Source organism: Phaethon aethereus, assembly GCF_964289735.1.
Source record: "Phaethon aethereus genome assembly, chromosome: 2".
Taxonomy (NCBI): domain Eukaryota; kingdom Metazoa; phylum Chordata; class Aves; order Phaethontiformes; family Phaethontidae; genus Phaethon; species Phaethon aethereus.
The window spans coordinates 69,436,857-69,453,763 of record NC_138582.1 but is presented as its reverse complement, the minus strand read 5'-3'; the positions used below and the strand labels follow the sequence as shown (position 1 = coordinate 69,453,763).

The following is a 16,907-nucleotide window of genomic DNA, read 5'->3' as shown; positions in this document are numbered from 1 at the left end:
CTTGTTAGAAACGTCACATGTAGGCACTGACCCCTCCCCACTAGCTGTTTGTCTCTACAGGTCTGTTGCGGTGGTACTAGCTCAAGTAGATGCCTCTCATAATCAGACCAGTTACCTTTTCTAACACATTTTGTTTTACTCAGTCTCTTAGGCTTACACAGCATGCAGCATAGTGAATAAAACACTGCCCATACTCAAGATGGCTAAAGATGTTATGACTGGTGATATACTTAGGATATTTTATGGTTTAGCGATTTTTGGTTTAGGTCTCTCACTCCTTACGTCCCCTTCTGAAACGGATGTATTTTATTTAAGATACAGCTAGCACAGAATTACTGCAAAGCTTCCCATTGTCTGAATGATAATAGCTTTCCCAGAAACTTCCACTGAAATATCAGTAAGTCTATAACTGTCAGGTTGACAACTGCAACTCTTCTCCAGGAGGAATTGTACTGTGACTTATTTCACAAGCCCTCACTTAATTATAGCTATTAACTATCTCTTACAAACTTTGAACCACTGATCCAACATTGAGGAAGGCTTGCCCTCAAACTGAGCACCAAAGCCAAGCAATCTTCCTTTTCTCATTTTTTCATCTTTTACATAGAATTGGTGTATTACAAAAAGACGCTTCTAAGTAACTAATATTTACATACTCTGAGGACAGAATAAAAAGGGCCATATGTAATATTGTTATGCCTGAAAATCTAGAAACTCAGAGACAAGGGATATAAGTGGCTGCATCTGTGTCAACACCAGAAAAGCTGCACTGATTTGTTGTGGATCTGATCCCTACAACAGCACAAAGAACACAGTATAGACCTAATACCACATGTGCGAGAAGGTGTGACTATAACTAGCATGAAATTAGGTTCCAAGTAGGATTCACAATGTTTTACTCATAGCAGTTTACTCAACCTGAATATTCAGAGCTCTAAAGAGTGAAAATATCAATGCACTTTATTTATCATGGAACAAAATACACATTTGAAGACATAATCATTTCTGCTTTTGCTCTTGCACAATAAGGGTTGGTTTGGTTGGTTTTGCTCTAGCAGATTTTGTGGCAATGCTATAGCCCAAATTAGAAACATGAAAAACATCTGCTATTGTGAATGTAAACTGTTGCGCTAGTCCAAGGGCTAACTTCATAATTGGTGTAATATTGCCAAAACCAGGGCTGTTACATGGAAGATAACTCTGGTCCTGTGTTTTTATGCAAGTGATGTATGAAGGAATAAGAACGAAGAAACCAGAGTAGTAAAGCAATGCGTGGACCAGTGTCCTGAATGTCCTGTAAATTAATCAACCAGCCAAATTTCTCATTCTTTTTGATCCAAAATCTCTGGGAATTTTGATTAAAAAGGAGATGTTGGATTCTGTCTTTCAGGGGTTTTTTGCCTAAGAAATCCTCAAAACCAATTGCTAAAGCTCTACACCCTTCTGAAATCAAAGTCATTTTCAAAGAGATTGCTGACTTCAATAGCCCTCTTCAGAAGTCAGTGTTTATTCTGATCAGAGGTTGATATTTCATCAAAAGAGCAAGGATACAGCAATCAGGCTTATTCAGTCTTTTTTTCTTAACCAAAAATGGAAAGGGGAGGAAACAACGATACACTGTTTTGACTAGCACAATATCCTTTGTGGGACAAAGAAGACTGGGAGCTTAAAAGGTTAAAGGTTTCCATGAGCAATTTTGACAGATTTTGGAATGACAGAAGAAAGTCATAGCTTTCTTCCTAACCTGTCAAAATGTGAAGGAGAAAAAGATGTTTGCATTCTTGGATTTGATCTTCTTTACATAAAAGTCAAAGGTAAAACTCCTCTACATCAAAACATACATACAGATTTTTTACAGGCGTCAAAATACTTTAAAAATACATTGCAGCATTGTGAGATAGGTTCCCAAGTGCTTAGAGAAGCAGATCCATGAAAGTAGCACCTGAAATCTGAGAGAGTCAAAGTTCATGTACTGATAGGAACCATTTATGAATGGGGATCAAATGGATCCCACTGGTGTATTACCATGGCTGCAGTTACCCTCACTTGGAAATAAGGCATCATTGCCAGCACAAATACCCTTGCATTCTCCTTTTACTGCCTTCAGAGATTCAAAACTTTTCAAGTTTATTTTATGACCTTGGAATCTTCTTGCCCTCTCAGCCAGCTCATTAACAGTAACAGAAAACCATTTTTTTCTGTTCAGTCCTCTCTATTTAATTTTAATATAACTTATCTCCAAAGGCATTTATCAACTTAATAGCAATGAGACAGAAATCCAGAGCATTCACTTCTGTTTCAGTTTCAACTAACTTCATCACATGTGCCTGTACTAGAGGGAGCAGAAAGTTGTAGTCCTCCAATTAATGTGACTGCTGTGGTATACACACACTGGGTCATATAAAAGTGGTGGCAATCAGCAGCTACCCTGCACCCTACCGCATCAATTCATGGAAACGTCCAGATCTTCCTGTTCTCAAAATGGAACAATCTCCCAATTATAACCCACAAAATGAGACCATATGGCTTTTTAATTTCATTATTTCTCCGTTCACCTATCTGCTCAATCCCATACAGAATGGCAAAATCACAAAATAGTGTAGTTTGGGAGGGACCTCTGAAGGTCATCTAATCCAAACCACCTGCTCAAGCAGGGCCAGATAGAGCAGGCTGTCCAGCACAGTGTCCAGTTGGAATTTTAATATCTACAAAGATCAAGATTCCACAACCTCTCTTGGCAACCTCTTCCAGTGCTTGACCACCTTCACTGTAAAAAAGTGTTTTCTCATTGTCAGATAGAACATCCTGTTCAATTTATGCCCATTGCCTCTTGTCCTTTCACTGGGTACCATTGAAAAGACTCTGGCTCCATCTTTACACCCTCCCAACAGGTATTTATACACATTGATAAGATCCCACCTGAGCTAGAGAGTCCCAGCTCTCAGCCTTTCCTCATATGACAGATGCTCCAGTCCCTTAATCATCTTCATGGCCCTGTTCTGGACTCACTCCAGTAAGTCCCTACCTTTCTTGTACTGGGGAGCCCAGAACTGAACACAGTACTTCAGATACAGTCTCACCAGTGCACAGTAGAGAGAAAGGATTACCTCCCTTAACCTGCTGGATCACCTCCCCCTTCCTAATGCAGCCTAAGATACTGTTGGCCTCTTTGCCATGAGGATACCTTGCTCTGTCATTGTCAGCTAGTTTACCGCCAGGACAACCAATGCACAGGAATTTGCATTTCCCTCTGTCAAACTTCATGAGATTCCCCTCTGCCCAGGTCCCCAGCCTGCCTGGATCTCTCTGGACAGCAGCACAACCATCTGGTCTACCAGCCGTTCCTTCCAGTTTTGTATCTCCTGTGAACTTGTTGAAGGTCTACTCTGCCCCATTATCCAGGTCATTAACAAAGATGTTAAACAGCACTGGCTCCAGCATTGACCCCTGGCAGACAGCACTAGTGACTTCTCTGCAGTTGGACTTTGTGCCACTGATCACTACTTTCTGGGACAGGTTATTTAGCCAGTTTTAAAACCACCTCACAGCACATTTATCTAACCCATACTTTGTCAGCTTGTCTATGAAGACTTTATGGGAGGTAGCGTCAAATGCCTTACTGAAGTTGAAGTAAAAAACATCCACTGCTCTCCCCTTATTCACCAAGCTGATCACCTCATTGTAGAAGGCTGTCAGGTTGGTTAAGCATGATTTTTCTTTCACAAATTCATGCTGGCTACTCTCAGTCACCTGCTTGTCCTTCGTATGTTTGGAAATGCTTTGCAAAAGGATTTTCTCCAGCACCTCCCCAGGGACTGAGGTGAGGCTGACCAGCCTGTAGTTCACTAGATCTTCCTTCTTCCCTTCTCAAAGACTGAAGTGATATTTGCTATCTTCCATTCTTCAGGAACCTCTTCCAATCACCATGACCATTTAAAAGTAATCATGAGTGACCTGACAATGGCATCAGCCAGCTCCATCAGCACTCATGGGTGCAACCCATCGGGTACCATGAACTTATATATGTTCAGTTTGTTTAAATGCTCCCTAACCTGGTCCTCTTCCACCACAGTTAAATTCCTTGTTCTACACTTTTTGTCTCAGGGGCTTGGAATTCCTGGAGACCAGTTTTACTGCTAAAGACTGAGGTAAAGAAGGCATTTAACTTTTTCAATATCACTTCTCACTAGTTCTCTTGCCCCATTCAGCAATGGACCCATATTTTCCCTAGTCATCTTTTTGTTGTTTATGTACTGTTTATCTGTTTATGTACTAATTTATCTGTCCAGGAATGTGAAGGGCAACAAGAAAAGATTTGTAAAATTCCTGGACAGATTCAATTCCACTTTGGCGTTGGCTTTCCTAACTCTATCCCTGCAAGACTGGACAGTAGCTCTATACTCTTGCTGGGTCACCTGTCCCTGCTTCCACCTCTTGTACCCTTCCTTTTTATGTCTGAATTCAGTTAGGAGCTTCTTGTTCATCCATTCAGGTCTCCTGCTGCCTTCGATTTCCTACTTGTTAGAATGGATCTTTCTTGATCTTGGAGGAGGTCATCCCCAAATATAAACCAGTTCTCCTGGACCTCTCTACACTCCAGTGCCATAACCCATGGGATTCTTCCAAGCCTGGAAGAAACCTCTGAAGGGGTTGAAATCTGCTCTCCTGAAACCCAGGACTGCAGTCCTACTTTTTGCCCTGCTCCCTCCTGTTAGGATCCTGAACTCCACTACCGGTCATTGCAGTCAAGACTGTCTCTGGATTTCACATCCCTGACCAGTTCTTCCTCGCTTACAAGTATCAGATGTTTCCAGAATCATAGAATCACAAAATCATAGAATAGTTTGGGTTGGAACCTTTAAAGGTCATCTAGTCCAACCCCTCTGCAATGAGCAACTAGATCAGGTTGCTCAAAGCCCCGTCCAACCTGACCTGGAATGTTTCCAGGCATGGGGCATACACAACCTCTCTAGGCAACCTGTGTCAGAGTTTCACCACGCTCTTTTTTAAAAATTTCTTCCTTCTATCTAGTCTAAATCTACCCTCTTTTAGTTTAAAACCATTACCCCTTGTCCTATCACTACAGGCCCTGCTAAAAAGTCTGTCCCCATCTTTCTTAGAAGCTCCCTTGAAGTACTGGAAGGCTGCAATCAGGTCTCCCCGGAGCCGCCTCTTCTCCAGTCTGAACAACCCCAACTCTCTCAGCCTGTCCTCACAGGAGAGGTGTTCCATTCCTCTGATCATTTTTGTGGCCCTCCTCTGCACCCGCTCCAACAGGTCCATGTCTTTCCTGTGCTGAGGGCTCCAGAGCTGGACGCAGGACTCCAGGTGGGGTCTCATCAGAGCAGAGTAGTGGGGCAGCATCACCTCCCTTGACCTGCTGGCCATGCTTCTTTGGATGCAACCCAGGATATGGTGGCCTTCTGGGCTGCGAGCACACATTGCTAACTCATGTGCAGCTTTTCATCCAGTGGTAGCACCAAGTCCTTCTTGGCAGGGCTGCTCTCAATCCCTTCATCCCCCAGCCTGTACTGATATCAGGGGTTGCCCTGACCCAGGTGCAGGACCCTGCACTTGGCCTTGTTGAACCTCATGAGGTTCACACAGGCCCATTCATCGAGCTTGTCCAGGTCCCTCTGGATGACATCCTGTCCCTCAGGCGTGTCAACTGCACCACTCAGCTTGGTGTCATCTGCAAACTTGCTGAGGGTGCACTCGATCCCACTATGTCATTGATGAAGATATGAAAGAGTACTGGCCCCAGTATGGACCCCTGAGGGACACCGCTTGTCACCAATCTCCATCTGAACATTGAGCCATTGGCCACTACCCTCTGGATGTGACCATCCAACCAATTCCTCATCCACTGAACAGTCCACCGATCAAATCTGTATCTCTCCAATTTAGAGAGAAGGATGTTGTGGGGGACCATCTTAAAGGCCTTAGAGAAGTCCAGATAGACAACATCGGTAGCTCTTCCCTTGCCCACTGATGCGGTCACTCCATTACTGAAGGCCACTAGGCTGTTCAGGCAGGACTTGCCCTCGCTGAAGCCATGCTGGCTATCTCCAATCACATCCCTGCCTTCTGTGTGCCTTAGCATAGCTTCTAGGAGGTTCTGTTCCATGATCTTCCCCGGCACAGAGGTGAGGCTGACAGGTCGGTAGTTCCCAGGGTCCTCCTTGATAATTTTTTTAAAAATCAGTGCAATATTTCCCTTTTTCCAGTCTCCAGGGATTTCACCTCACTGCCAGGACTTTTCAAATATCATGGAGAATGGCTTGGCAACTACATCAGCCAATTCCCTTAGGACTCTGGGATGCATCTCATCAGGTCCCATAGACTTGTGCATGTTCAGCTTCCTCAGGTGGTCACGAATCTGATCTTCTCTTACAGTGGAGGGACTTTGCTCCTCCAGTCCCCATCTTGCACACCATCCCCTTGAGAGGTGTGGGAAGAGACACTGCCTGTGAAGACTGAGGCAAAGAAGTTGTTCTGTACCTCAGCCTCCTCCTCATCCGTTGTTACCAGTTTGCCAGTCTTGCTGGCAAGGGGAGTACGCTTTCTTTGACCTTCCTTTTCTGGCTGACATACCTGTAGAAGCCCTTCTTATTATTATTTGCATCCCTTGCCAAGTTCAGCTCCAGCCGCACCTTGTCCCTCTTGACTTCATCCCCACAGAATCAGGCAGTGTACCTGTACTCTTCCCAGGATACACGTCCCTGCTTCCACTGCCTGTGCATTTCCTTCTTTCCCTTAGTTTGCCCATCAGGTCTCCACTCAGCCATGCTGATTGAGCCAAGACAATCACCTCAACTTTCCAGATCCAGCCAAGTACCTTTTCTTGTTGACACCTCATTTACCTGTGCCAGGAAGCTGTCATTAATGCACTCAAGAAATCTCCTAGACTGCTTGAACACTGCTGTACCACCCTTCCAGCAGATAATTAGGGTTGTTAAAGTCCTCCATGAGGACCAGGGCCTGTGAATGTGAGACTTCTTCCAGTTGTTTGTAGGAGGCATTATGTACCTCTTCCTGGTCCACAGATCTACACTAGATACCCACTATAATGGTCTGCCTGCTAATCTTGACCTGTACCTTCATGTCTCTGGAAAATATACCTGACTAAATTACTTATCTGACAAAAAATCCCTTTAATACTTTGAAATAGTTTACCTCAGGTGTATCGATCACTGGCAATTGCTCTATGTACTGGAGATAGTCCTCAACTGTTTTCCCTTTTGGAATAACATAATTTTTGTAGAAACAAAATTTTTCACTAAACATATGCTCTCCAAACCACACTCTTGCATATGTATTCAGCAGTGCTTTGTCAAGGTCATCAGTTACACGGCCACCATACTGTACTTCTCCAAGCATATAGCGAACACAGCTCCAATTCACTCCACGTTTAATGTCCACATCATCCAAATGATTCTGAACAAATTGTATGCTGGCTGCAAAGTCTGCCTGATTAAATTCATAGGGAATATTCCAGCCCAATGGACCAAACTTTCGTCTTTCCTGTAAAATACATAGAGATAAAGGTAAAAGGCTAGTTGATAGTAATTGTGAAGAAAACATTAAGTGCAGAAGAATACATGAAATATGCTAAGAATGCAGCAGTCCAGCTGGGGTTGTATTTCACCAACTTTAAAAAAAATTATTCTTCTCTTAACACACACAAGGCCAAACGCTTGATTAATTATCTAGGAGTTAAATATTTCTTCATTTATCATCATCAGTAGAGAGAGATGAACAAAGAATATGAATATTAACATTTTCACAAAGAAAAAAATTCTCTTTTTTTAAGTGCAGCAGATCTGTGAGTCTAGAACTATAGTTTCTGAATTTCAAAAATGAATCTACCATTTTTGGAAAGGGTGTTCAAACTCATCAGCCATAATCACTGTCTGTGGTCCTCTTATGGACTAGGTATACTTGTACCACCGGCGTCTCTGCATGGTGCAGATTCAAGTAGCAAAAGCTGCTTCTTACTGAATCATTTACAGATGCAGCTGGCAGTATGTGGTTGTTAGGTCAATATCTGGCACTTAAACACTCTTAATTTCCACCATGAAAGAAGCGATGGGCCAAAGACAAGCATACCACAGGCTTCCATTTGACCACAGTGTATCATTGCATGTGTTAAATTAACTAGGCACCAAATATAAACTAGGAATACTGCAAAATCTATCAATAGAATGATGAAAAGTTGTGGTTAACCCACAGAGCACTTTCTTTAATGGAACTCCTGAAAGGCAAGACCCAAAATCATCTTCCACCTTCATTTCCTCCTGCAGGTTTCAGTACAGGAAGGATTTATATTCACCCTCTTAGCCCTTCTCATTGTGAAAGCAGGAGTTTTAAGACTATGGCTTTCCAACCCAAGCTGTAAATTTCTTTAATGTGTTTTTATGATTTACAATATTAGTAAAAAAACAGTTACTTGAAAGACAAATCACACAGCCATGCCCAAAGACTTTAACAGAAGAGTACACTAATTGATCATTGGTTGACTGTCCTTTTTTACTCTGAAATAGCATCCCTGTTGGAGGTACAAGATCAACATGAGCAGAGTTCTAGGTCCTAAGACAGCTGCAGTAATAGAGGCACGTTGCTTTCCTTCTTGTTTTATTTGTATTAATTTACCAACACAGAATTTCCATTTAAACATGTTTTTCACTTAATAACACCATGCCTTAATAAATGAAACATGGCTTTATGATAGAAGAAAAGAAACGTATTTTTAAACCTGAACAGTTGTGTGAAGAAATGCTACAGCATATAGCATTGGTTTCCACTGTGGCATGTTGCTCACTTCCAGGTGATCCTGAGTAACAGCTGAGTATGTTCGTTTTAAGCCAGCTTTCACACCTAGAAAATAAGTATAAAAATGTAATATATGATCAAAAAAATGTATGGAAGCCATAACTCTGATGTCTGCTAAGCAGAATTCTCTATTCTAATTTACAGTATCATCTTATTTATAGCTTCAAATAATCTCTTTGAATCAATTATCTGTTCAGCCGGCCACAGCAAGCAAAATTCAGTTACATTCTGTTCCTGGTAGATGACACACCAAATTAAGTTCAGGAGTCTGGAAGGAATTACACTTAAGTAATCATATTCTAAATGTTACCAATAACAACCAAAATACAAACATAACTATTCAGCAACTATATGGCAATCAAAAAGACACCTAACATCATATGAAATATAGCAGTGAATATCGAAGAGTTTGTGTTTCAAAATTTACATATAAAATTAGATTTTAGTTCTACCAAAGACAATTTTATTTAGATTTCATTCCTATCACAATCTTAAAATTCTGTATGCAGGCTCTCAAACTAGCATACAGATACCACGCTGATGAGAACCTAAATTCATAGTGGAAATACTAATACTTGGGGAGGTTTGTTTGAGCATTGACATTTCAAATCCCGGGAACAGCTTGAGGCAGATGATACTGATACAATTTCAGCTTCCATGGAATACATAAGCTCCTCTACTCCCAGATGCTTTCAGGCAGCATTACTGAAGCATCGTCTGCCTTTGACAGACAACACCAAGCATGAGTTACTGACACCAGGTCCCTCTTATGATATCTTCCACATAATCAGCTTAACACAAGTCTAAAAAGACAGATTTCAAGTGCAATGAATAGATTGTCCAAGTCCTCATACTTCCTGTGACACAATAAAAGACCTTTTGCTTCTTTCTTACTTCACAAAGATGCTGTAGAACAATATTCAAACAAATAGCTTTTCAAAATATTACAAGGGTATCATAAGAGACTTCCAAAATCAAGACAAAGTAATCAAACAGAAGTTCTCTATCACATTGTGCTACCTATGTGTCAGGACAGTAAGAGAAAACTAAAACTGTTTAAATTTCACCCTGACTTAAATTGTTAAACCAGGCATATTTCTATTACTAAATGCAAGTTGTAAATTGGCTATAACCTGACTTATAAAATAGCCTCTTGGAGCTATAGGGTATTAACATTTGAATGATAAGGACAGGTCACAGTACAATAAAAAGATGCTGAGCACTGAACTAAAAAGGGTGGAGGAGAAGGGAAAGAAGTAAGAAACTTTTAACAGCAGACTGACTAACTGCTCTTGACAGTAGAGTATATACAATGAAACAGGATGTCTTTCACAAGATCAGACATTTTGTAGATATCTTACTAATGTTTAAAGGAAGATGAATACTGAAATAAGAGTTTTAAATGACTGAGGCATTAAATAAGACCTTGGATAAAAATTCTCAGCTCCTACTAACTTCATCAACTGAAATCAGTGGCAACACATATATATATAAATGAAGGGCAAGTTAATGCATTACACAGTTAGTGTGAGGGAGTTAAAAAGCAAAATAAGTGTTAGGCTTGAGGATTTCTTTCTGCCATAGTCCAAAACACAAAGTAATCTTCCCTCATCATACATAACGAGTAGATATAAGGCAGGGTAGTAATTTGCTTCTATAAAGGTATAAAGGATGTCTGCAGGCAGCAGCACAGTTTGGGTAAGAGAGAGACATTCAACAGCAGAAGAGCAACAGGTTAGAGACTACTTAGAAAAGCTGGATGTTCTCCTATCACACAGAATAACAATAAATAGTTTAGGTTTGAAAGGACCTCTGGAGGTCACCTTGCACAATACCCCTTCTTAAAGCAGGGTTGACTCGAGCTGCTTGCTCAGCATCTTATCCATGTGGGTTTTGAGGATGGAGTCTACAAACTCACTGAACAAGCTGTTCCAGTATTTGACCACCCTCACAGTGGGTTAAGTTTTTTCTGATGCTGCAATGGAATTTCCTGGATTTCCATTTGTGTCCATCTCCTCTCTTTCTGTCACTTGGCACCACTGAGAAAAGTCTTGTTGTTGTCTTTACTGACTCCCATCATGTATTTATATGCATTGATAAGATACCCCTTCTCTCCTCAAGGTTAAACAATCATCGCGCTCTCAGCCTCTCCTCATATGTCACATTCTCCAATCCCTTCTGCATCTTTGCAGACTGTCACTGGACTCATTCTGTCCGTGCCTTTCTTTCACTGTGTCCTGGTTTCAGCCAGGATAGAGTTGGTTTTCTTCACAGAAGCTGGCGTGAGGCTGTGTTTTGGATTTGGGACGAGAAAATGCTGATAACGTGCTGATGTTTTGAGCTGTCGCTAAGCAGTCAAGGACAGTCCAGCTTCTCGTGCTGGCCTGCCAGCAAGAAAGCTGGGGGTGCACGGGAAGCTGGGAGGGGACACAGCCGGGACAGCTGACCCAGGTTGCCCAAAGAGACATTCCCTACCATATGACATCATGCCCTGTACGTAAACTGGAGTTGGCCGGGGGGTGAAACTTGCTGTTCGGGGACGGGCTGTCGATCGCCGGGTGGTGAGCAATTGCTGTATTTGGCATCACTTGTTCTTGTACATTCCTTTGTCAGTATTATTATTGTTGTTATCATTGTTTCCTTCTCTCTTGCTGTCCTATTAAACTGTTTTTATCTCAACCCACGAGTTTTTTCCCAATTCTCTCCCCCATCCCAGTGGGGGAGGGGGGAGTGAGTGAGTGGTTGCGTGGTGCTTAGTTGGCGGCTGGGGCTAAACCACGACACACTGTTAATGCATTTCAGTTCAGGTCAGACCTGGACACACCACTCTAAATATGCTCTCACCATGACTGAGTAGAGAAGAATCACCTCCCTCAAGCTGGTGTAAATGATCTTCCTACTGCAGCTGAGGGTGCTGCAGGCCATCTTTGCTCCAAGGACATATTGCTGGCTCATGTTCCACCTGATTTCCATCAGTAACCCCAGGTCCTTTTCTGCAAAGCTGCTTTACAGCTGGTCAGTCCCATCATGTATGGGTGCATGAGGTTCTTTCTCCCGAGGAGGAGTACTTGGCATTTCCCTGTGTTGAAATTCAGCAGATTCCTGTCAGACCATTTTTCCAGTCTGTGAAACTACCACTAAACAACAACATGACTTTCTGGTGTATCAGCCCCTTCTTCCCACTTTGTATCAACTATAAACTTGCTGAGGGTGTCCTATCATCTAGGTGATTAGTGAAAATTTTAACCACTGCTGGCCCCGATATTGAACCCTGGGATACATCACTGGTGACTGCTCTCCAGCTGGATTTGTGCAGCTGACCACAACCGTTCGAGCCTGGGAGTTCACACAATTTTCAATCCACCTCATTGTCCACTTCTGTAATGCCTACTTCATCAGTATGTCTATAAGGATGTACTGGAGGCTGTGTCAAAAGCCTTCCTGAAGTCAAGACAAATACCACCCTATGCTCTCCCCTCATCCACTAAACCAATCATCTTACTGTAGAAGCCTACTAGTAGGCTCAAATGATAGTAAGTAATCAATGGCTTAAGATATCCTAGCAGGCAGAAAAAAATCCAAGTACATCAGGGACAGATATTGTTCAATATCTTTATCAGTGGCTTGGATAAGGACATAAAAGGCAACCTCAACAAATTTGCAGACAATTCTAAATTAGAGAGTGTGGCTGATATACTAAATGGCAGAGCATCATCTAGAGAGATCTAGAGAGAAACGAAGACTTGGTCAACAAAATCTGCACGAAGTTCAACACAGAGAAGTGAAAAGTTCTGCACCTGCAGCACAATAGCCCCATGTGTTCATATAAACTGAGATCTACTGTTAAGCCCTTCAGGATTATCGTGGATGCCAGGCTGCCTATAAGCCAAAATTGCACTCTTCTTGCAAATAAAGCAATCCAGATAGTGGGCTACCTTAGAAGAAGCACAGCCAGCAGACTGAAGGAAGTTCTTATCACTTTCCACTTAGTACTGATCAGGCTTCCCCTCAGATATATTGTCCACATTTGGCACACAAGGGAGCTTTGGAGAAACTGGATGGGGCGATAAAGGTGGTCAGATACTGAGAGTGCATGACCTACAAAGATAGGACAAGAAGGCCGAGTTTGTTTAGTCTGTTGAAGAGGAGGCTGTGGTATGTAAAAACCAGCTTAAATTGTGAATACTGAAAGGCAGCAGATAGATAGATAATTCTGTGCATGTATGAGGGATGGTGGCTGTCCAAAACTGAAATTTTGAACTCTCAGGGACAAACCTGCTGCTTGCTAGCTGCAAATGGTACAGGCTGCAAAAAGTGAAACATCCTGAATCCTACAGAAACATGCATCAGAACTGTCAGTTAGGTCGGTGATCACACACTGTGCTTCTGCACATAGACTACTTAGGTTAGGAAAACTGGGGGCTTAGAGGCCCAGAAAGCACGAGATGAACATCCTAGCTTGAGGAAACATCCTGGAAGTGGGGAAAGATCCTGGAGGTAAGGAAGATGCATGGAGGCAAATGCCAGAGGATGCCCAGGGACCTAGGCCAGTAATGTCCAAGACTGGTAGCTGCAAGTAGCTGCACAGCACGAAACCAACATGACTTCCTGGACCAGCAGCGATCTCTCTAATGGGAAGGGAAATCAAGATGAAATGAATGCAATTCAAGAGGCTGGGAGCATGAGAGAGTGAGTGTGTAAAATAAGCAAGTTGTACAAAAGGCCTAATCTCATTGGTTCTTAGTAGGATTTAGTAGGAGCTCACAAATACTTGAAGGACAATTACAAAGATGCTGGGGTCAGTCTCCTGTCAGCAGTGCCAGATGACATAACAAGAAGCAACTGCCACAGCTACATACTGCAGCTCGGGAGGTTGAAGTTGGGTGTTCAGAAGAGTCCTTCCTTTTCCTTACCCAGCAGAGCACAAGATCGGTCCCCCTCTGCATCCTTGGGTGGGGTCAACAGGACAGAAAAGAAAGAGTGATGGCATGTGCTAACCTTAAGAAAGGACCTAGCATTCTCCAGAAGTTCTACACAGACAACAAAATCACTATCAACTTCTGTTACAAAAAGAAACAATATCCATTTCCTCCCCAAAAGAATCATGCTGTACACATTGCAAGACTGATTTACACAGTCCTGTATTTAGCTAATGAAACAACAGAGAATAAAAACTAAAACACATGTAAAACTCACCATGCACAGAGCATAGTGATACTGTCTGGGTTTCAGCTCAGATAGAATTAATTTTTTTCATAGCAGTTAGCATGGGGCTATGTTTTGGATTTGTGCTGAAAACAGTGTGGATAATTCAGGGATGCTTTCTGTTGTTGCTAAGCAGTCAAGGGCTGACCAGCTTCTCATGCTGGCCTGCCAGTGAGTAGGCTGGGGGTGCACAAGAAGTTGGGAGGGGACACAGCTGGGACAGCTGACCCCAACTGACCAAAGGGGTATTCCATACCATGTGACATCATGCTCAGTAGATAAAGCTGGGGGAAAAAGAAGGAAGCGGGGGGTGCTGGGAGTTACGGCGCTTGTCTTCCCAAGTAACTGTTGTGTGTGTTGGAGCCCTGCTTTCCTGGAGATGGCTGAACACCTGCCTGCCGATGGGAAGTGGTGAATTAATTCCTTGTTTTGCTTTGCACGTGTGGGTTTTTCTGTCCTATTAAACCATCCTAGGGAGGGAAAAAGCAAGTGCCAAAACTCAAAAAACCTCATGGTTTCCTACCTTGAGGGGGTTCATTAGTAAATTTGATAGAGGACTGTAAAAGATTAATAGGAAACTGTGTATGAGCCTCTGTAGTGATCCAGGTCCTGAAACCTTCACTCATAGATTCTGTTATTGCAATGGTGTCCATTAATTCATTAAGAAACTCCAAGCCAAGGTGGCAGTTCTGTAGAAGGAGCCATCCTCCATCCTGCATGCACTGGTTTAACAGGCGCCTTGCATGGACTTCCTGGCCCTGACCCATTGAAATGGCACGACAGGGAATGTTCTGGAAGGAAAAAAGAAAGCTTCTTTTATATATAGTTCTTTAGAATTATTATACACATGATGTATTGCTTCCATAAGTCCATGTGTAGTGACATTGTGCCACAAAGAAAACCTCTAATATCAGTGGAGACTGATTATATTAAAAGAGAGTAAACAAAAAATCAAAACCCTCCAAGTTGCTCTTATCCTCCACCTGCTGAAAGAAAACTACACCCACTGGACATAATCTTTTTTTGCAGGTCTGATAAAGTCAATGGGATAAGACAAATAAAGCATTTTCCCTTCCTTTTCTCTACATCCCAAATAAAGCAGGACATACACACAGCAACATAGCTTCCTGATTATTCTTTTTCCTATGATGTGGTCTATCTTGAGAAGGACAGATACTAAGGCTCCACATAATAATTAATACACAGAGTAAAGCCAACAATTTTGATGTCTTTTTACTGTATGAACAAATTTATTTCATCTAACGGAGAACTGTCAAGAAAGCAGGCAGGACAGGAAAGATTGGTTCACATTAAGTCATTCCTTAGCAAACAAACATCCTGTATTAATTGGCAGCTGTGGAGCCACTGATTCAGAGGATTCTAGTTTGATGATCTGCTAGCTCTAGCTAGTTTTCTAGCTGTTAGTTTTCTGGATTCAGAAGAGATAAAGCTCATAAATGCAAATACATGAATTCCAGAAATTTATGAAGTCTTTCCTCCAGAGTCCATGGGAGAAGAAAGCCAGTTGTTCAGAAAAACAGAAGATGATACAAGCTCTGACAAGGGGATCCTAAAAAGACAATCTGACTAGGCTGTGATCAGAACCATACAGGCCTGTAAGTGATGAGCAGGCAGACCCCTTCTTGCTTACTGTTCTTACTACCCTTGTTCTTGTTAAGTAGTCCCCTGGCTTAGGTTGGCTGCCTGACTCCTACCATGGAAAACCAAAATTATCAAACCCAGTTGAGCATATTATTCTATATACAAGTTGAGGGAAAGGGAATTGATGAAAATACTTAGTTCCATGGACAGTTTCATGTTCAAGACCTACAGCTGAGTATGCCTCATGATGTGAGTAATGAACTGCATAAAGATTTATCAATCTGGGCCTATCTTCAGTTGGCTGAAAGCTACAGAGGTTAATCTTAAGTTTTCCTGCTACTGGGACTGTCTCACTGCGAAACAAAAAAGAAGGAAGTCATCCAGTCATAAACAGCATGGATGAGGCTGCCTTACTTTTTCAGGAGAAAAAGGTTAAGCATATGGACACAAGCTGTGCCGGGTCATTTGGCCTTAGGGTCAGAGAACAGGCCCTGACCTGATTTTACTGAACAGCTGCTGTATATGATCCTCCACATACTGGCAAAAGATTTAAGGAAAAGAGAATGCCAAAGATAAGAAAGCAGTTAAATCCTGCTCTCAAGTCAATAAAACCTGAAATTACAGCTAAAAGAAGCAAAGCTAAATAGCCTGTGAAGTTGGCTGCGTGCTAGAGGAGCAAAAACTTTACCCTTTCTAAGACGTACCTGAGTACAGTGAGCACTCCCATAAGTCAAAGACTGTGACTACCCCTGCAGTGTGCATAAATATTCAGCTGGCATATTTTTCCCTAACAAAGCATCTGCTCATAATTTGCTCTTCTCAGCAATGTTACCTCTCAAATGTACCAACATTAAAGGTAAAAGAAACATTAAGACAAGGAAAAAGTATTTTTCACTATGGATTGTCCTCATTTTACTCCTTCTGAAAGAACTCTATCAAAATGTCCGCATACAGAATGTTTCTCTCAAAGGTGAGTCATACATATATATCTGTGTCATCCTAATACATTGCTATCCAGATGAAAATACTATCATTTTAGTCACTACAGTGGCCTGACAGTTTTGTTGAAGGTTCTGTGCATCATTCCATGAAAGAAGAAACTATCTCTACAGTAATAAAAATATCTGGTTTTGATGAAGTCAAAGTTCTAGGCATACCGAACTTCCTTTTAATTCAGAAAGTTAAATTTTCACTCCATCTTCAAGTGAAAGTAAAAGGGGCAGAAATCCAACTAGTTTTAAGATAGATAGAGCTTGCTTGGTTTATAA

The 16,907-nt window shown here is 42.0% G+C and overlaps 1 protein-coding gene across 1 annotated transcript in view; it reads right to left on the bottom strand.

The window, feature by feature from the left end:
* LOC309402582 (dynein axonemal heavy chain 5-like) overlaps positions 1-16,907 on the bottom strand; it is a gene marked incomplete at both ends in the record, with an annotated part of 181,253 nt that overhangs the window by 24,880 nt on the left and 139,466 nt on the right. Inside the window, 3 exons of the mRNA XM_081996444.1 lie at positions 7,177-7,524; positions 8,756-8,877; positions 14,561-14,828. Of these exons, the coding sequence (XP_081852570.1) occupies positions 7,177-7,524; positions 8,756-8,877; positions 14,561-14,828 (738 nt within the window). The remainder of the gene's footprint in view (positions 1-7,176; positions 7,525-8,755; positions 8,878-14,560; positions 14,829-16,907) is intronic.